A 20688-nucleotide genomic window follows, 5' to 3' on the forward strand; every position below is an offset into this window, starting at 1 on the left:
AGCAAATCAGCTGTGCAACTGCATGCCTAATCTGCTAGAAAAGCTGGCTTTTAATTTCTATTGTTGGATACTGTTTAGTCCACAAAGTTAGAGACTGTGCTGAGATCCTTGAAAAACTAGGTTGGATTCTTGATGAGCAATGAAGATATACCTATTGTTTTCTATTCATACTTGTTTCTCTGTCCATTGATTTCTACTTGCCCTTTGTTTCTCTGGTTCTTGGCCATCTCAACTCGCAAAGTCTGACCCCTGAGGCTTAAGCCTTTCAAAGAGGATACAACACTCTCAGCAGTCATTTTATCCGTGTAATCAAGAAAAGCCCAGCCCTGTGCTCCCTGCCAACTGAGCCGCAACGGGGATGCATGGAATTCTCGTAAAGCACTTTTTAACTCACTCACTCTTGTGCCTGGAGGTATATTACCTACATAGACAGTGGTGAGTGCACCATGTGTCTCTGATTTGGTACTTAAAGAATCATTTCCAACATGATGCTGTCCAATTTGGGCCGAGGTGGACTCAGTTTGCAGTTTTGTATTTCCAGTCTTGGCATTTTCATCGGAGTCTGCTGGTTTCCTGGCGTTTGGAAAGTCTGGATGTTCGTCTTTCAGGATAACATCTTTGCCTCCCTGCTTCTCTCTATAGCGAAGATTCTTTAGGATTGGGATTCTTTCCAGCATCTCGTAGCTGATCTAAAAAATTAACAGAAACAAGTTTGAGGGTGGGTTTTTTTAATTAACCCAACATATAAGGTCAGATCAGACTCTGATCTCGTTTTGTCATCATTCTTCAAAGTGCCCAGAGCATTCAACAAACTTTACTAACTGTGTGGCTGACTTCTGAAGTTACTCCATAAACATACGTGGCAGGGCAACAAAAAACACTAGTCACTATGCAGGCTGCACAATGCAGATCCAGCAGAAAATAACCAACCAACCCAGAGCTACTGGACTTTGGAATTTGCTGACTTGTGCATGCTCGGATTTGCAACCTTAATGTTGCATCAATACAAGATTCTGCATATGACGTATATTATGTGTGTTAAAAATCTAACACGGACTGCATCCCCCATGCTTCCCTCATGGAAATTGGCCGAAACTGTGTTAACGTTTTTCTTTGACAAGTCGCCTGGCCCTGCCCCCAAAATTTCCCTTCCATCATTTCTCCCCATCACAGGCACAGCCCCCTTTCTGTTGCACTCTGAGTGGCCTCGCGTGTTTTCCTCTCCCGATCCCTCTCAAAGTCAGTGGGGTGGGGATGGTCTTCTCCTTCCCTGCCAGGATCTTTAGGGGCAGCTGGGCTTTAGAAAGAGGCCTGCTCTCTCTCCATCATGCCCCAGTTATCATAAGCCTCATCAGCAGAGGTCCAGGAAAGACTCCTATTCTCACTGCTGAATGCTACCAGTCTGGGCCATGAAAGGGCCTAGGCTGCAGCCCACGACTTATAGGAAACTCAAGAACTCCCTAGTTACTGTAGAACATGGCTGGGCTCTCAGCCTCTGAACTGTAGCAAAGCCATTGCAGTAGCTGGAAGGAAAAGGGGCATTGCTTGCTTGGCTGTTGATGAGGTTGCGGACAAGCAAGATGTTTACCTTCCAGGAGATCTGCCCCCCGAAATTAGTGGGGTGCCAGGGCACCTTGTTGACTCCACCTCAGCGAACTTCAAGGGAAAAAGGGCCAGCCAGCTGCCAAGAAGTTGCTGGTGGTAGATGAGAGCAGGTGGGGCACCAAGGCCCGACTAGGGTATAGGGGAGGCAATTCAGCAGAGGTTTCGCCAGTGTTTGCACATGCCTCCGCAGGATTTCAGGTTTGTGAACCTCAAAGAGTTTTACTTTCAGGCTCAGGCCAAAAGTCAGGCCTGGTTTCCTCTTGTTTCGGCCTAATAGTTCATATATGACCCAGTGATAGAATGAGAACAATTAGTTTAAAACCGAGGCTGCCTCCATTCTGGCCCCACATGGGTCGGGAGTAAAAGGTGCTGGAATTGGGCCCTGTAGCGGGGCAGTTACCCCGCTCTGGTGGACAAGGCTAGGCTGATTGGGGAAGCAGCCACAGCTGGGGCCACGCCCAATCAGTCCACAGCTGGCCCTATAAAGGGGCTGTGAGCCAGGAGCTGACAGTCTCTCTCCAGCCTTGGAGGGAGAAGGATCTAGCTGCCTGGGAGAAAAGGGTACCTGAAGTGGAGCAGGGCTGGGGAAAGGCAAGAGGCGCTCCAGCCTGGCAACTCCCCAGGCTGCAGGTCTTGTTAAAGGCCCAAGGCAGCTACTGGGGCTAAAGAGGTGTAACGCGGGGATGGGCAGAGGAAGCTGGTCCAACCCCCTTGCTGATGGTGAGTGGCCATTATGGACTGCAGTTTGCCCCAGTGAGAGGGGGCTAGCTGACAATTGGCAGTAGACACTGAGGCAAAGTGGGCTTAGGGGATGGGGGTTCCCCAGGGAGGGGAGACCCAGAGTGTGGGGGTACTGCTGGGGCAGAACCCCAAGGTAAAGGGCACTGGGGTCTGAGGGGGACATGGGGGCTTGAGGCAGGCCAGTAGAGGGCGCTCTGAGGCTGGAAAAGAGCTAATTCCCAGATGACCAGCAAGAGGCGCCGCGCCGGTGAGTCTCGACCTTGCTACAGGCCCTTAACAAGTAAACTTTTTTTTTTTTACTGTACTGTAATTCTTCTAGAAGCTAACACAAGCTGGCAGTTCAGAGATGTACATGTTTCCATGGGAGCCTTAGCACTCTGAAAGGTACATGCCATTTTCATATTTTGATGAGTTATGACTGCTGATTCTTGGAGAGATGCATTTTTCTCCACCAAATACTTTCAGATTGCTGAAACGGACAGCAGCTTCCCCTGAGCCGGGCAATATGACATTAGACTAATGGCTGAAACCATCTTACTATGTTTTTCCTGGCCAACAATTAGGAACATTTGTTGTCCTCTGTCAAGTTTCCATGTGAAATGCAAGCTCTATGCTAGTTAAACCAAACAGGAAAAACATTTTTCTACACTCATATAACTAATCGCTCCTGTACCCAGAAACAAGCCCAGCCAATTACGAACCAACTGTACAGTTTTTCACCCTAAAATCAAACTTAGCTCAAAACATACATCCAGAAGCTTTATTTAGAAAGATCAACACTACCAAGGGCAAACCTTCACCTCTTCACACAACCTGCGTACATGGGATGGGCACTGGGATGGGCAAAGAATTCCCAGGCCCTTCAGGACACTCTGTGAACAAGACCAAATTAAAGCAATCCAGAGCCATGGGGATACCCCCCAAAGGGGACATCCCCGCCGGCTGCCAGGACCAACCCCCAGCTCTGACATGTCCCTAGCTCTCCTTGGGGGTGGGGGGAGGCAACAGGTTTCAGAGTTAAAATTAAATGGGGCAGTTCATATCTCTTGGCTGACTGCAAACTCCGGAGGCACCAGTTACAGTCGGGTGAGGTTTTCAAGCTTCTCTTTGTTTCCATGAGGGAAACTTTCTTTTTCAAATGAACCCTGGGATTCTGAATTCATCATGTGACTGGGCTGTAGTACTCATACCTTAGTACAATGGACACTATAGAGTATTCCCTACAGCTTCCCCCTTGCACCAGTAGATCTCACACTGAGATCTCCTAGATGAGCTTATCACCAGTGTAAGTGAGACAAGTGCTCATAGCTGAAAATCCACCCTGTCCTGCCCCCCAACCACCCTTCCTACTGGTGATGTATACCTAACAACGGCTCCCCATATCCTACTACCCCTCCACCCCTGCCCATGCCAAAGAACCACCCTCGTTCCGCTGCCCATTTCATGCCCATGATGGGAGCAGGGCAACACAATCTGCCCAACGGATGTAGTCCTAATCCTATGGGAGTCTTGCTGGTCACTTCAGGGGGAGTGCAACCAAAATTTCTAACTCCTCCACCAAAAAAAAAAAAAAAGAAAAGAAAAAGAGGCAGTTTGGGGTTTCAGTGTATGCATCCAACAAACCCATTTGTGGAGCGGCTGGGCAGCTAGGGAGGAGAAGGGAAATAAGCTGTTTGCTCTGTTGTAAAATACCAAAGAAGTAGGACGTGTTGCTAATTATAATCATGCAAAAGCTGCTTTTGTCTCGAGGGCTGTAGTGATTTGTTTGGAAGTGGAGGGAATCCAAGTACAGTCTCCTCCTCCATGCTGTCCATTTCCTGGTTTGACACGTGCAGGAACTTCCCAGCCTCATCTAGTGGTTAAAGCACAGAACTGAGACTTGGGTTCTACTTGGATGGTCACTGGCTCGGTAGGTGGTCTGGGTAAGTCATTGAATCTCCCTCTGTAAAATGGTGATAATTTATTCACCTGAGATCTCTCTGCATCATGGGCGTGCAAAAAAGGGGGCAAGCAGGGTCCCAGTCACCCCCTCCAGTCGGGGGGGGGGGCACAGAACTGTTCCGGGGCAAGGAGAGCGAACTCCTCGGGCCAGGGCGGGAGATGCCAGCTCCTCTGGCCCTGGGCCCGTGGGGGCGGATTCAGCTCTTCCAGCTGCTGGGGGAAAGTGAGCGCCACCAGCTGCAGGGGGAGGGGGAAGAAGGGGAACCAGCTCCTCCGGCCCCGGGGCCGTGGTGTTCAGAAGGACTAGTGAGGGGACAGACTGGAACGGGGGCTGAATGGGAGTGAGGGTGCAGAGACATGGGGATGGGGGGTAGTGAATGCAGGGCCATATGGGAACAGGGGGCAGGGGAAGCAGGACCACATGGGGATGGGGACGGCTGAGTGGGGTGCAGGGCCACATGGGGACAGGAGCAGATGTGCCTGACTGATTGACCCCTAGCCTCTCCCAGGGTCTGCATGAGGGAGGCTCCCCATCCCCTAACAATCCCTCCCCACCCCCCATCCCCAAAAACCTGTTCCATATTTCTCCCACTCTCACCCAACAACCCTCCACTTTCACTTTCCAGCAATTACTTCTCTCTCCCTCAGCTCTTCCGTTACCCTTGACTCCCCCAAGCCTTTGCACTGCTTCCGAGGGGTGCAGGAAATACATTTTTATATTGTAGCTTAAATGATTTCTTACTCAAAGTTCTGTATAAATATGCCTAGTAAGGAATCTATTTGTCAAAAAACATTTCCTCAATCTTTTTTGTTGTCTGTATTGTTACAAACATTCTTGTGGACAGATATTTTGAAATTAATTACGAAAATAATTGAAACTGGCATAATTACATTGTGTTATTTTGACAAATAAAAGATGCAGAATTTTAAAATATTGTGTGCAGAATTTAATTTTTTGGCACAGAATTCCCCCAGCAGTAAATTTTGCTAAGGGACAGATTTACAAAGTAATTAGGTGCCTAAGGATGCAGCTAAGTGCCTATTAAATGTGTTGGTGCCAAACTCCCACTGAACTCCAATGGGAGTTAAGTGTTTAATGGAATTTTCAGAAGCACCTAATACGATTAGATTCCTATCTGGAATTTTAGGCACCTAAATACCTTTGTAGATCTGGCCCTAACTGCCCAAACAGATTCCTCTGAAGGTACTAGAAAATGGAAAGAATAACATTGCACCAAGCAATGCCCCACCCCTTCCCCTTTTGGAGGTCGCAAAACCTGCTAACATCTAGCAGTGGAAAAAAGGAAGCAAAGGTGGCTGATGCATAGAAACCTATACAACTGATAGCTGTGGATGCGATTCCAAAATACACTCAGCAAAGGAGATCAGTGAACCACACAGCAATTGTAGCAGGGTAAGTAGCAGTTTCTAGCCATTTCATTGGTTCAACAAGGTACCTAAGTGTTGTCCAAAGCCTTACGCATTAAGTCCTTCAATTAGAGTCTGATCTCATTTAGGTTCCATCCTACACCACTGTAGCAAATGGCAAAACGCTCATTGACTTTAGTGGTGCAGGATCAGACCTTTACATTGGTGCTGACGGAGTTACACCAGTGCACATTGGGATCAGAATCTGGCCCACATCCTTTATAGCATAGCTTCCCAGTGATAGGAGGGTGGTGGGGAGACGACTTCCTACAATGTGCCCATTTGACATTACTGTTTACTTCTGATTCAGAAGCAGGCTGTCCCATATCATAGGGCTATTTCTGCCCTCAGTTACATTCCCTCTCGCCCCCAACCTTATACCAAGTTCCCCCTCCCCAACCCCACAATTTGTTTCTTTAGCAGGAACCCTTTTGCTGTTTCTGTCAGGCTTTGTCTACACTGGAACTTCGTCGGCAAAACTTTTGTCTTCAGGAGTGTTAAAAAAAAACACACCCCCGAAGGACAAAAGTTTTACTGACGAAAAGCACTTTGTCGGCAGGAGCGCTCTCCTGCTGACAAAGCTGCCACCGCTTGTTGAGGGTGGAAGTTTTTTGTCGGCGGGAGAGCTCTCTCCCGCCGACAAACAGCGGCTACACTGCGTGCTTTTTAGCAGCACAGCTGTGTTGCTAAAAAGTGTGTAGCGTAGACACAGGTTCTCTCTCAAACTCTCAACAACAGAAGCATAAATACGTTCTAAATCTTTTCTGTTTTTAAAAAAGCCGAATGAAATTGCTGTTCTTTTGCGCTAACTATTCTCATCTCCCCCTCCACTACCCCAAATATATATAATTATATTAATTACTATGGTTATTTTGTGCTTTTTTTTTTTTTTTTTAAAGTAAAATGCAAAGAACTATGACAAAAACTGACAAATACCTAGTCACAGATCCCAGCTGCCACCAGAAAAAGCATGTTACCTCATGCATTTAGGGTTCTCCTTAGAGACACGGGGCTAGATTTTCAAAAGAGCTAACAGCTCCCATTGTGGCATTTAAATAAGTTGCCAGGTTTTCAAGAGGGATCAGCTCCCATGTCAGCACCTGAATCACATGGCTAAACTTCTCAGCTCCTAGCAGCTTCCATTGTTTTCCAAAGGGCCTGTGTATAAAGATAGAGCTAGACAAGAAGTTACTGCTGACTCAGCATTTCTAGAGCACTTAGCACTAGAGACAGGACAGTGTAGGGCTGATTCTGTTTACACTTACACTGGTGTAAGTCAGAAGTGGCTTCTTTGAAGTGAATAATGCTACATTAGTGTTAAACTGGTGTAAGTGGAGGAGAATTGAGCCATATTGTACCTACTGTATACCGTCAGGCACTACTAAAGGATCCAAAAGTCTTTCAAAGACATTGAATGATCATTTCTGTGATACCAATCCCAGCATTTCGTTATGTTTTCCTTGCATGCAACACATTTCTTTTCATTACAACAAATATCTTGGCCACAACCACAAACCATGTTGCAGAACGCAGGCTGTGATGAAAATCTGTTGGGCCAGGTATTCAGCTGGTATAAATTGGTATCATTCATGGAGCAATGCCAATTTACAGCAGGTGAGGCTCTGAATCATTACTTTTTCCTCCACTTTTCCAATAATCAAAGTGGTAAGAAACCCTGAAACCTGTTTGAGCATTGCATTTAACTTTAATATTTGTGGTGTGCATTGTTTGACGCATACGTTTCTCATCCTGCCTCTCAATTTTAAAAGCACGCACAGTGTATGAATGCTGAAAACAGAGGTGTTTGCTAACAGCTACTCGCCTAACAGCTTCTCACCAAATTAAGGACATCTCCCAGGGCAATGCTTAGCTGTAGCCTAGTGTTTGCAAGCAGGAATACCCTACTTTATATAAACCCTTAAGCCATTGTTGTCTTTGCTTGAGCAAGCCACGTTTCTGAAGGGTGAACTTTTGTTACAAGGCAATTTACACATCTCACAGACATCCCTTACTAAATACACAAACTACATTCCATTGACAAAACATCCTGTTTAGAAGATGAGTCTTTTATCCACTACCTCTTGGCTAATTTATTTTTGCTCAGAGATACAGGAATGCAATGGCAAAGCCAGGATTTGAAGGAGGAGAAAAGGATGTAGGATTGGGAGTCATGAGCTTATGGACAAACTCTTAAATAACCACAACAAAATCCTGTAGTTTTAAGACCTGCAGATTAACTAGACCTCCCAGCTCTGAGACACTGTGTGTAGCAGTTATTCACAGGGAAACACCCATAATGACAAGGTGACAAAAACAAGTACACATGTTACTTTGTTCCCAATGAATTAACAACCTGGAAATCTGTTGTCCTTTTAATTCTTTAGCTGTACCAGAAACATGGATGATTTCTGTTCCTCAGCGTGGTAACAATCTAAATATTCCTCTCCCCTCTCTGGATCTTGGTTCTCATTCATGTCTTAATAGCGCAGTACTGATGATGTGTTAGGGAAGGGTAATATTACCACCACTGAATCGTAGGTGGTACAACTATACAAGCAGTAGCATTTGGGTACAGTATGTCTTCAATATCTTCCAAGTCCCTTCTTGTCCCACCATCCCCATGTCCAATGCAATCTTTTCCTGTGTCATTTCAAGTCCATCTGACCTCAGTTGTTAGCACTTCAGGACAGGGACTCCGGTCAAAACTATCAAGGTTGGGTCCTTATTACAATTTAGGTTCCTAAACAAGGGCTGGCTCCTGCAAGATGCTGAGCGCTCCTGGGAGGTGGGGAGTCAATGGGAGAAGGATGTTCAGTATCCTGAGAAAGTGAGCCTTAAAAATGGCCTGATTTTCAGAGAAAATGAGCACTCCAAAATCTCTCTGAAATCCATGTGAGCTGTGGGAGCTCAACACCTTTGAAAATCAGGTCACCTTTATTTAGGTGCCCAAATATGGACAAGAAGCCTAAATTCAAGCACCAGCTTAGAAAATTTCGGCCCACGTCTTTTCTGTTTTGCCTCAAAAACAACAAACCTCTATGACACAGCATACATAAGAGTTCTGTGTGTGTGTGTGTGTGTGAGAATGAGAGTGAGAGAGAGAGAGAGAGAGACACTAAAACTCCCCCCTCACCCCTTCTTCTAGCTCTTCGGTTATGAATAAACAGGAAAAAAAAAAATTGGTAGAATTAGGGCCTGATCCAAAGCCAACTGACGTCAATGAGAGTCAGTTCCACTGACTTCCTTGGGCTTTGCATCAGGCACTAATTGCCGTTCTACTGAAAACATTCCTAATAGATGTATGTTAATATGTGGTGAAAACTATACAGTCCATGCTTAACACATGAGAGAAGAGACACAAACAGTAATAATACAGTCAAATCAAGCAATGATCATAGAATATCAGGGTTGGAAGGGACCTCAGGAGGTCATCTAGTCCAACCCCCTGCGCAAAGCAGGACCAATCCCCAACTAAATCAATTATGGGAAAACAGGTAAGCACATCCAAGTGTGAACACCACCATTGAAAAGAAAATGGTTTCTGACACAGCATAGAAGTAGTATGGTTTGGTAAAATATGTCTGAGCAAGTTACAAATGTGAACAGATGGAAGTGCCTTAAGTGCTGGTAAGCCTTTGTCCCAAGTGCTGTTATATGGCTGGTCTTTAATCTCTCTCTGATAAGTGAAGAAAAGAGAAGAAATGAAAAGACCACATCCATTTTGATACACAGGTTAGCTAGAGACTAACCTCGTCTGTGAGAGTGTCAAAAGCAGCACAAAGATTAAAGGACTTTTCAAGAGATTTTGTCTTCTCCAGACCTTTGCAGATTTAGCTGGCGAAGGGAAGTGGAGAGAAATGTTAGCAAGGTAATTTATTGAGGCTGAATTCCGACATGAAGGGAGAACGTGATCAAAGCCATGCTGGCAAGATGGATGGGGCACAAGAGCTGGGACTTCAAACAATTCCGTTAAATGAGCTTGAGTATAAGAAAATCTCCACGTGAAATATTTCAATTATGAAACGCACTAACACAAAAGGAGCTTTCGTTAACTCACCCACAACCAGGTTAGAATACTCCTCCGTGATAGAAAAATAAAGAGAGTGGGTGGAGTTATTTATTGCAGATAAGTTACTTTACAAGTTTAGCCCTTTTTTTGGTTTGCAAAGTGTTTGCCAACTGATCCTGGCTTCTACCAAAGTACTAATTTCTTACAAGTATTTCCTGGATAGTTTATGCAAACAACAATTTGCTATTCATTATCTGTCGTGTGCAAATTGTCACTTAAGGCATATGGTGTTGTTTCTGCTGACTTGAGAAAGACAAGATGGGTGAGGTAATCTCTTTTATTGGACCAACTTCTGGTGGTGAGAGAAGCAAGCTTTCAAGGTGACACAGAGCTCTTCTCCAGGTCAGAGGACTTAAGACTTTTAAAGAGGAAAACAATAAAAATCAGATTATAAATAAAGCCCTTTCCAATATGAACTTTCAGACAAAATCATTCGTGTGAACATTTGTGAAACTGTTTGGATTTGTGAACATCTCTGTGAAAAAAGTGGTGATCATCCAAATTAGCAACCAACCAAAATAACTCCAGCAGCGTGGATTCATCATGTTGATGCACGAAAGTATTTAGAAATCCCTTTCTGCACTATTCAACAAGCTCGATCTATATATTATTTTAAAAATAAATCCCACACTTAACCACTAGCAGCAATGCAAAAACCAACGTCCCTACCACTAATTCATAAAACACACACTTATTTTTCCTGCGAAGATGGACTGGCAGACACTCCACTCTGGATTTATGGCATGAAGCTCTCCCTGCTGCATTGTCTCATGAAAAGGAACAGAATCCACTTCAACAAGTATTCATGAGGCAAGCCGTACTCTGTGGGGCAGATCCTCGGATGCTGTCAGTCGTCATAGCTTTACTGACTTCAGCAGATCTATGACAATTTAAGCCATCCGAGAATCTGTCCCCATATGACGCAACCTGAAATCTACACGATAGGACACCTCACCTGCAAACGCATGTCTCGTTTTTGCCACTATCATTTACAACAACCACACAGACACCTGAAAACAAAGTGTCTTTGCTCATTTCCATTTTCCAAACATGTCCCTCACCTTCCTAGTGTTTCTAATACAACAGACGGCAACCTGATTCCACTTTCTTTACTTGTTTTTATTTCATCACCACCATCGGGAGGCCACGGGAATGTTCACACTGGCTATATACAGTGTTTGTTAGTTGGAGATGCAGTTTTCATAGATATTCAGAGGATACACATTCCAGAAGGATTAATGATGTACAGAAGGAGAAGGTACATCATTAGTTTCAGAAGCAAGCATTTGGTACCAATAAATCATCGTCAGCGGAAGTAGCCTACCTTATGCCATATTATTCCTTGTGGTTTTGGTCGTTTGCAGCCTGTTTTAATGGTTCTTGTTGGAGTGAGGATGTAATCCACAGTTAAATCATGGTCATCAAGCAGCTCTTCTGCAATGTCAACCACCTACAACCAGAGGGAAGAGAAATTTGGTAAGTAATTAAAACAACCCCACCAGAACTGTGACTTCGCATGGAAAGTTTCATTCCAGACAGCTTCCCAGATACCAAAAATCTCTCACTTAAGATGACAAGATAAGCAGATTACACTGAAACAACCCCAGATCTAGACCCAAGTCAGTCCTGCTCTGCAACTACTTAACTGTTACAACTGGAACTGAGTGACTACTTGATTTTTTTTCAGTTCAGGGGCTGAACTGAAAAATTTGTTTGGGGTTGATCCAAAGCTTACATTTTTGGGGATTTCCTCGCTGAAATAAGAAACTGAAAAAATATTGTTTCATTCGAACTGAAATAGTATTTTTGTTTTGGTTTATTGCTTTGTTTTGGGGTGCCTTTTACCTTATTTTAATTTTCTAAAGGCATCAAGCTAGATTTCTGAAACAAAATGTTGGTTTGAAATGAAAAGTTGAAATGTCTCCTTCTGAAGAGGTCGAAACGAAGCGTTTTGACTTTGACTCCTCCCTCCCCCACCCACTGCTTCATTTTTTATTCAGACGAATTTGACCTCAATTTCCAAATAGTTTCACTCATCCTGAAACGGCATTTTGGGGCAAATAATTTGTCCCAAAAATTCCATCCAGTTCTAATCTCAGCTGCTCAATACACGCCTATAATGCAAGGTACTGAATGGTTGTAGATGCGCCTTCAGAGGTTCTTCAGCTCACCTGGCAGTCATGCACGATAGTAACTACCGGGGTGTCCTCTCTGATGGCTCCCATTGACATCATCATTGCGTATTCCATATCTGCAAAACCTTCCCCTTTCCCAATTCTCCAACCTAAAATGTACCAATAAAAAGCAAGCTAGTTAATTAACACTGGAGGGCAACAGAGTGCAAGAGATGGCAATAATTAAGTAGAATGCTTGTAAAAAGGCAACAGATGTCCGGCATGAACCGATTCTGAGAGCCCATCTGCACCAGGCTGGATTCAGGAGTCGGTACCGGTTAACCCAAGTCTGAAGAAGACAGCTTAGGCTTCAGAAAGAGAGAACTGTCTTTTTTTTTGCAAGTGAATGTAATGCTGATGAAAGGTCTTGCATGTACAGCTGCCATACCGAGGTCACCCCCCAAATAGGTGGAGAATGGGCAGCTGCAGTGCAAGACCTTTATGCTGCCCCCCTCACCCAACAAGCTTCTGCTTTGTCCTGGAGGAACCATCTCTACAGGCAGAGAAGATCCGCCCTCGTGACCGTTCAACTGAAAACACAATGCACCCAGAAGAACCCTGTTAAAGATGCACTGTGCACATACAACACATTGGCTGGTGTAACTCCACTATTAAACTCCCAGCAGAGGGAACAAATAGTGATGGCATCTTTGTAATGTAGACACCAGCCTTCAGAAACTGGAGTGAGACTACCAACGCTTCACATGGAAAGGGATTACCCTTAAATATAAGACAGAGAAATTGATATCCTGCTATCCCCCAAAACCTCCCCAACTCTAACATGTCTAACAACCTTTACCCCTACCTTTTTCAGAAACAGCGACCGATCCTACAACAACCAGGTCCACTTGGACTTTTGCATCCAGACCTATAGGCACACTGTAATCCTTTACCCCCTAAGAAGAAAAACATGATTTTAAGGATGTTTCACTTCCAATTCAGTAAAACATAATCATCATTAAAAATAATCAAGCCTCTTTTGCTCAAACCAAATAAATAACCAAGCTCTGAAATGTCCCTTCCCATACACAGCCAATTATCAGAAGTCTTAGAAGTTATTCTCCAAGCATCCAGCGAGTTAGAATTCTGCAATATATTTTCTGCTAAAATGTTGACACTTTTGGCATATTTCAATAGAAGCTGTGGCTTTTCAGCACTTCTGAAAACCAAGCTAGTTATTGAGCAGCCTAAATTTGTATTTGAAACCTAACATCAGGCTCCTATTTTTGAAAATCTTGGCAGATGGCACGTAAGAGTAATGCATCGCTCCAGTCACAGAAGGATCACAAAGTGCGTTAACAATTGTTAACAAATTAATCCTCACAATACATCTGTGAAATAGGGAAGTGTTAACTTCGGCTTACAAATGGGACAGCTGAAGTTTAGAGACATTACAGGCTTGTCTACATGGGGATTTAGTCCCGATTAATTGTGGGTGCAGATGTAGAAGTGGCTTTAACTAAGGTGGAATAATGCAGTCTTATTTGGAATAAGGATGTCCACACACATAGGGCATGTCTACACTACAGCGGCACAATTATGGTGCTGCACCTATGCTCTGGCACCATAGCATGGACACGTCCTCTGTGGACAGAAGGAAGTTTTCAGTCAACGCAGTTAATCCATCAATAGCTAGGTCAACAGAACAATTCTTCCGCCGTCGGGGATTAGGTCCACATAACTACAGCTCTCAGGATTGAAACTGTTCACAGCCCTGAATGACAAAGCCAGGTCAATCTAATTTTTAAGTGTAAAGTAGGCCAGAGTTAATCAGGAATAGATAATTCGCTATCAATTCACACATTACCTTATTCTGGATTAACTTTTATGTGTAGACAAACTCTAAACTATTTTTCCCAGGTCATACAAGAAGCCTGTCTGTAGCAGAGCCAAGGATAGAATCTGGAACACCTGGCTACCTGTCTTATGCATTAGCCACTAGCCAGACTGTCTCTACACACCTCAATGCATGCTCCAGTATGACCCACATATTCTCCTGAACTTTTCTTCCTTGTCACATTTTGATGTCTATGAGTCAATAGTGTGCCCTTGTTGCCAAGAAGGCTAACGGCATTTTGGGCTGTATAAGTAGGGGCATTGCCAGCAGATCGAGGGACGTGATCATTCCCCTCTATTCGACATTGGTGAGGCCTCATCTGGAGTATTGTGTCCAGTTTTGGGCCCCACACTACAAGAATGATGTGGAAAATTTGGAAAGAATCCAGTGGAGGGCAACAAAAATGATTAGGGGTCTGGAGCACATGACTTATGAGGAGAGGCTGAGGGAACTGGGATTGTTTAGTCTGCAGGAGAAAAGAATGAGGGGGGATTCGATAGCTGCTTTCAACTACCTGAAAGGGGGTTCCAAAGAGGATGGATCTAGACTGTTCTCAGTGGTAGCAGATGACAGAACAAGGAGTAATGGTCTCAAGTTGCAGTGGCGGAGGTTTAAGGTGGATATTAGGAAAAACTTTTTCACTAGGAGGGTGGTGAAGCACTGGAATGGGTTACCTAGGGAGGTGGTGAAATCTTCTTCCTTAAAGGTTTTTAAGGTCAGGCTTGACAAAGCCCTGGCTGGGATGATTTAGTTGGGGATTGGTCCTGCTTTGAGCAGGGGGTTGGACTAGATGACCTCCCGGGGTCCCTTCCAAACCTGATATTCTATGATCTCTGATGTAATTATGTCAAGCTGAAATACCTGAAGCAAGCCCTTCTACTTCAGAGGCTAGGGTATGGAGGTACATGTCACTGCCAAATGTAATGAACAGTTCCCCCCCCCCCCCACCACCTCCTCTCTACAGCATTTGTTCAAGACAGATTTCTGGAGCTGTAGATACTCAGCACCTCTGAAAATCAGATCCAACGTGTCTCAACCTGGACACCCAAAAATGGGAGGCACTCAAAATGGGAGGGTTTCACTTCTTTAGTTTTGTCTTTGTTAGATATTTTTACTTTGAGATTAACTCAAGGTAATTCACATGTTTGTAAAGGATAAGGCAGACACTTGTCACACATCTGATCCAGGTGAGAAACTTTTGTTCTTTGACACCCACAATAAAAAACAAATGTTTAAAGCCTAGAATAAAAAAAGGCCAGTGAAGAACAACTCTTGGCTGAGTTTCTCCATCTGTAAAATGGAGAGAATAATATTTACTTGCCTATCCCCCAGAGGTGTGCTGACGATTGTTTGTATTGTATTCTGTGAATGCAAGGTGCATGAGACACATTACGACTTTATTCACTAGCACCTGTCAGCCTGAAAAATAGCACTGATGTGATAGAAAGGTCATAGGTCAGATATGAGACCGGGCAGCAGGTCAAGAGAAAGTTATCTTTTGAATGATATATAGTACAACTTCCAACTCTTACCAGTTTTAATAAAATAACAGTCTTAAGAGAACTCTTAACAGAGACGCTCACTTTAGAGTTTCACACATTTTCAGTCCCTCAATTATATGTAGGAGTCTGTGTTTGGATTGAGGTCTTAAAATTTAAAAAATTTAAAATTATTGGCCAATTAATTGAAAAATGCTATATTTTTGTTTTAAATTCTAGAAATAGGTAAAATAATACAGGATTCTGTGGCATACTCACTCAGCTATGGAATATGACATTTGTACACTAGGGGGCAGCAAAGCACCACTTTACAGTTTACAACAAAAAAAGATCCACTCAGAATTGTTTTTTTTCCCCACACATCAACTGAGTGACAGAAATTAGTTAATTTGGATGCTTTTTGTTCATTTCCTTAAGAGTCAAAAGGGTAAAAGATCTGCCTTTAACCTCGCCCTCCCTCCCCCCAAAAAAGTATGAACCACCATAAACATTTTATTACCCAGATTAAGCAACCAGTTTTAAACATTAAATACTCTCCCCTCTAGGTTTTCTAAGCACAAAAGTTCAACTGTGCAAGAGAAGGCAGAAACACTATGTCAGACTCTGAGGTTTTTAAGTGTGTAAATACAGCCTCTGAAACTTTCTTGCGGTGATCCAGGTAAATAAAGCCATTGAGAATGAATATTTCTGCACTGAAAATCCAAAACAACAAAGAGCAAAGCGATGGTGCATCTCTAAATAGTTGTATGGTTCAGATGAATATGCAAAAAGTTGATGCTTATCCACACTTTTTGGGGAGGCAAAGCAAGGGCCGAAATCCTGTGAGCACCAGCTATTTGGTAACAGGCCTGAAACGTCCTGCTTCTGGTTAGGCTGGCATTACCGTGAGTATAGTCTTCTGTGTGTTAGTCCCAGGCCCAAACAGGGAGTGGAGGAGTGCATGAAAGTGAAAAATAACAAGGATAAAAACGTTCACTATACTTTTCTGAATCTCAACAATACATTTTGGTTCGCCTTTTCTCTTATTTGTGCTATGGTTGTGTCTGGAGATTGGGGCCCAACTGCGCTCATTACACATTCATCTAGCAAGAGCTAGCCCATCGCTGAGCAATTTACAATCTAAAGACACAAGACAGAAATGAAATAGTATCATCTCTGTTCTTACAGAGCGGGAGCAGAGGCACGCAAAGATGAAATGGTTTGTCCAAGGCTACACAGTGAAGATCTCCCTAGCCTCAGTCCAGAATCATAACTGTAAGGCCACTGCTCTGCTCTTTTGACATAGTTCCCCCCACTTCTGATACCTACTTGAGAGGTTGCACATATTCTCAGGATCTCTTTAGTTGCTCCTGGTGGTGGGACAATCTTATTAAACAGCCCAGTTCTCAGTCGCGGTGTTGGAACCAACAAAGTTTTCCTTGCCTGTGATAACAGAAACCATCAACAGTTACACGCCAGAATTAGGGGACAGGCTTATTTTTCTTTAAATATATAGAAAAAAAAATCCTTTACTGCCATGTGTTTGAGCACAAAGACCAATGCTCCTCTGGGCAAAAATACAGAATTACCATTTGTACAAATAAATAATTCTTAATACTTGCAAATGAATCCTATCTAATAAGCAAGACAATGAAATCAGAGAAGATTATTTATTTCAAAGATGAACAAGACATTGGATGAACTAATCTAAATGTAAGATCATTCTCAACAACAACAGTGGAAGAATCTAGTTTCCGTCACGTGCTGATCCAGACAGTCAATGTGAAATGGGGCATATTGAGAGATGTTACATTAATGTTATGGATGCAATTCAACCTGGATTTATTTAAGCGTTTGCAAGTCTGTATCACGACATGACACAAAGCCATGGGGGCTTTATGAGAGGCATTTTTATCCCACAGCTATTGTAGTAGCTGTACCCTGAAGACTTACAGCTATACAGAGAATACTGAAAAGTGAAAAGTGTCATGTACCAGCTAGTGTATACAGGAGGGAAAGTATCTAATGGTGAGAGCAGAGGGCTGGTTTTCCTGAGTTCTATTCCAAACTCTCCCACTGACTTGCCAGGTGCCTCAGTTTCTCCATTTGTAACACTTATTTGTAAAGCTCTCATGTGGCTGGTGCCATATAAATGCCAAGAACCTTGGACAACGTGGTCTGCTCAAGCACTTGGGGTTGCATCACCCTCATTCAGGGGAGGTTCAATTACCTGTAAGGTCACTAGCCGAACTCCTTCTAGTGGTTTGTCAGGGTCCACTTTAATCTCACTTGTTCTTTTGAACACGTCAAGCTCTCGGACAGCATGGCAAGCCTGGTGAGACCCCTGCATCAATGGAACAGCCATTAAAAAGGAAAAGGAATACCGGCACTTACTTCCAGGGTTAGAAAGCGAGCAGTCTTCTGCGGAGCATCAGGGTTTATTTTAATGGTCTTGGCAGTTTTGAATTCCTGTAAACCTGGGAGCCTACTTGCAGCATGCGAAGCACCCTGTTTTCATAAGACAGCAGCATGTCATCAGACTGCTCACAACCTTCCAAATCCGAGAGAGTCAACTCCCACCTTCCATCAAGCAATGCAATTTAATTCCCTACTTCTAATGCTGACCCGCTGGACCAAGAATTTCTTGCTAAATTGGTGATGTCTCAAATACTCATAACCACCCAGACTAAAATCCAAGTGCCTCATGGGACTCGTTGGGTACCTGCAACTCTTGCTCCCATTGATAATCACTAGCGGGTACTCAACTGGCACCTTGTAGTCCACCCCAAGTAAGGGCTAGCGCCAGCGATGCTACCCCAGAAGCAGAGCAGGGACTTAATTGTGCCTCAGTCCCCTTGTTTCAGGAGGAAGTAAAGCCACACCAGCCCTCTTCTTGGGGAAGTTGCTTCCCCCCTGCACCAACTCAACTGCACAGGCTGGTGCTTTGGGTTCATTCCCTGCCCACTCATTCTCCATCCACCTGCATGGGAGGGGAAGCAGTGGCTTGGTGGCAGCCATTCTCCCCCCTTGTACTGCTACCCATGATACTGATAGTCCATGCGAGGAAGCCCGGGGGCTCATTACACCTACTTATTCCCCTGAGCAAAACTGTAGCCAGAGTTGTAACACAGCTCTTAATGTTTAGTGGCCAAATCCACTGTGCGGGTGCACTAGAGAATGGAAAGAGCTTCCTCTCACTCAGTATACCAACACTGGAAGCAGACGCAATGCTACAGCCACCGCTTCCTGAGAATGACTGCACATCAAAACAACAAGTCACTGGGCAGGCTGATAGAACGGCCATGGCCCCACGCCCTTGTGCATTTTGACGCTAGTGCTGGACATGCTAGATTTTATAGGTACATTAAGTGCCACTTCTGACCACACTCTCGTTTCTCCCTGCCCAGTGACCTGGGGGCATTAAGGCTGCAGCTTTCCTATGCAGAAAATATGGCTCAGCCACCACTGCCCAGTTACCTCTACATACCTCTGGCTGCCATTATTTACACAACTCTATTTCAGCAGCACATTATAGACTGTGTGGCCTAGGGGAGAGAGCACAGGACTAGGATTCGGGGGACCTGGAATCTATTCTTGTCCCCACCACTGGCTTGCTGGAGGACCTGGGGCAGGGCATCTCGGTGCCTCAGTTTCCCCAGCTGTAAAATGGGGTCATGATACTGACCTCCTTTGTAAAGTGTTTTGAAATCTACTGATAAAAAGCATTATTTAAGAGCAAGATATTATTATCCCATTCAGTATTTAGGAATAAGAACTGTACAAAACCCCTCCAGTTTTTCAGTTATATTTGCCAATCTGATGTTTTTCCCCCCCAATCCATCCCAGGTGCTATGGTTATTCACTAATTGTGCAGACTGTTGGGATGCATGATGGACAAACAATTACTGATATACACCAGAATAACCCATTTGTATTTCATAAATGCAACATACCCACTTCATTTTTAAGGGTTTCCAGCCAAGAGAATGTTTCGTTTTGCTTATGACAGGAATGTATATTGTTCATTTCTGAAAAACCACAATACCTTGAAATTGGGGATCCGGTGATGCACTGGTCTTGGGAAATCAGCCAGGTTATTTGCTTCCATGTAGTCCCAGATCTTCGTCCGGATATCCCATTTGGAGACACCTTACAAAAGGCAATAAGGAGCAGCAGCAGAATCAAGGCAAGGATGAATTAATATAATATACAGCAGAGTGCCAGGCCAGTGAGATAAAGGTTAGAGTTTCACCGTAACAGAGTGTTGGGGACACACTGGACAGCCACCGTGAAAGTTGCCCTTGCGTATCTCAGCTACTTCAGTTATTTCCACAGGGAAGGAAAATTGCTGAATTGCACAAAGTGCTCTATGCATTAGACAGGTTTCAGAGGGGTAGCCGTGTTAGCCTGTATCAGCAAAAACAACGAGGAGTCCTTGTGGCACCTAAGACTACCAAATTTATTTGGACATAAGCTTTCGTGGGTTAGAACCCAGTGCATCTGATGAAGTGGGTTCTAGCCCACAAAAACTTATGCCCAAATAAATTTGTTCGTCTCTAAGGTGCCACAAGGACTCCTCGTTGTCTATGCATTAGGGTACTGAGAAGCTTTGCACCCCCTGGTCTGACCTCCACGATCAATGTGGGGACGGAGCCCCTGCACAATTCCCTCCCCTTCAATACGGGGGCACCCATTTCCCCTTTGTCTAGTCTCCCTCGCCCTGGGGCTATCACCCCCCGAAAGCCCCTCCCCGGGGACTCCCGGCAGTTCCCACCAGCGCTCAGCCGCACCCCCGCCTCCATGTCCCCTGAGCAGCGGGAAGCGCCGTGTGTGTCTGCCCGGTACCGCCCTCCTGTACCCATCAGCTGGCGGCCCCACGTGTCTGCAGGGACTACGGCGGCCGGGAGCGGACGAGAACCCTCAGCCCGACGGACCGACCCGCAGGGGGTGGGGCTGGCTTGGCTCTCCAGCGAAGCGCCCCGCCCATAACCAACCCGACTGCTGGTTGCAGTGACGCCTGGAAGCCCCCCAGCGCGCGGCGCTGCACAACCCCCCGGGAGAGCCAGCCCCCGCCCCGCAGAGCTCACAGGCTGGGTGGGAGGCGAACCCCCGCTGAAGGGACTTGCACAAGGGCAGGGAATAGACGCTTCGTCTTCTCACTCCCACTTCTGCTCAAGCCACTGGCCCAAGGGTGTCTCCAGGGGAGCTGGGACAATGTGTATAGTGGGGAGGCTGAGAGCCACTGAACCAAACTGTAAACCCTGTATATGATGGAATCCACTTCAAGCCAGGGGGTTTGTCACTGCAGCACCCTAGTTCCGGGCCGGCGCCTATGGGTGTCTCCAAGAGGGCCAAAATGTCCTTGCCAAAAGCTGGGCATTTGCGAGGTGCCCAATGGCAAGAGCATCACACGGA

At 44.9% G+C, this 20688-nt stretch overlaps 1 protein-coding gene across 1 annotated transcript; it reads right to left on the reverse strand.

Annotated features, from left to right (window-relative positions):
* Positions 1-161: 161 nt before the first annotated feature.
* MTHFSD (methenyltetrahydrofolate synthetase domain containing) lies at positions 162-20131 on the reverse strand. The gene is made up of 8 exons (XM_065416721.1): positions 20048-20131; positions 19319-19422; positions 17504-17617; positions 16603-16716; positions 12764-12854; positions 11956-12068; positions 11109-11234; positions 162-689 (listed from the first exon to the last, which is right to left on the reverse strand). The coding sequence occupies exons 1-8, from the start codon at positions 20073-20075 to the stop codon at positions 162-164; spliced, it is 1218 nt and encodes a 405-aa protein (XP_065272793.1). The 5' UTR covers positions 20076-20131.
* Between the last annotated feature and the right edge of the window lie 557 nt (positions 20132-20688).

Source organism: Emys orbicularis, chromosome 14 (genome assembly GCF_028017835.1).
Source record: "Emys orbicularis isolate rEmyOrb1 chromosome 14, rEmyOrb1.hap1, whole genome shotgun sequence".
In the NCBI taxonomy this organism is placed as follows: Eukaryota; Metazoa; Chordata; order Testudines; family Emydidae; genus Emys; species Emys orbicularis.

Excerpts from the sequence above, each read along its gene's own strand:
- MTHFSD (XM_065416721.1), bottom strand. The coding sequence starts at position 20,075 with ATGGAGGCGGGGGTGCGGCTGAGCGCTG. Across the intron at positions 19,423-20,047 it reads GGGGGTGCGGCTGAGCGCTG|GTGTCTCCAAATGGGATATC; the intron begins GTGGGAACTGCC and ends GCCTTTTGTAAG. Across the intron at positions 16,717-17,503 it reads TTCGGCTAGTGACCTTACAG|GCAAGGAAAACTTTGTTGGT; the intron begins GTAATTGAACCT and ends CTGTTATCACAG.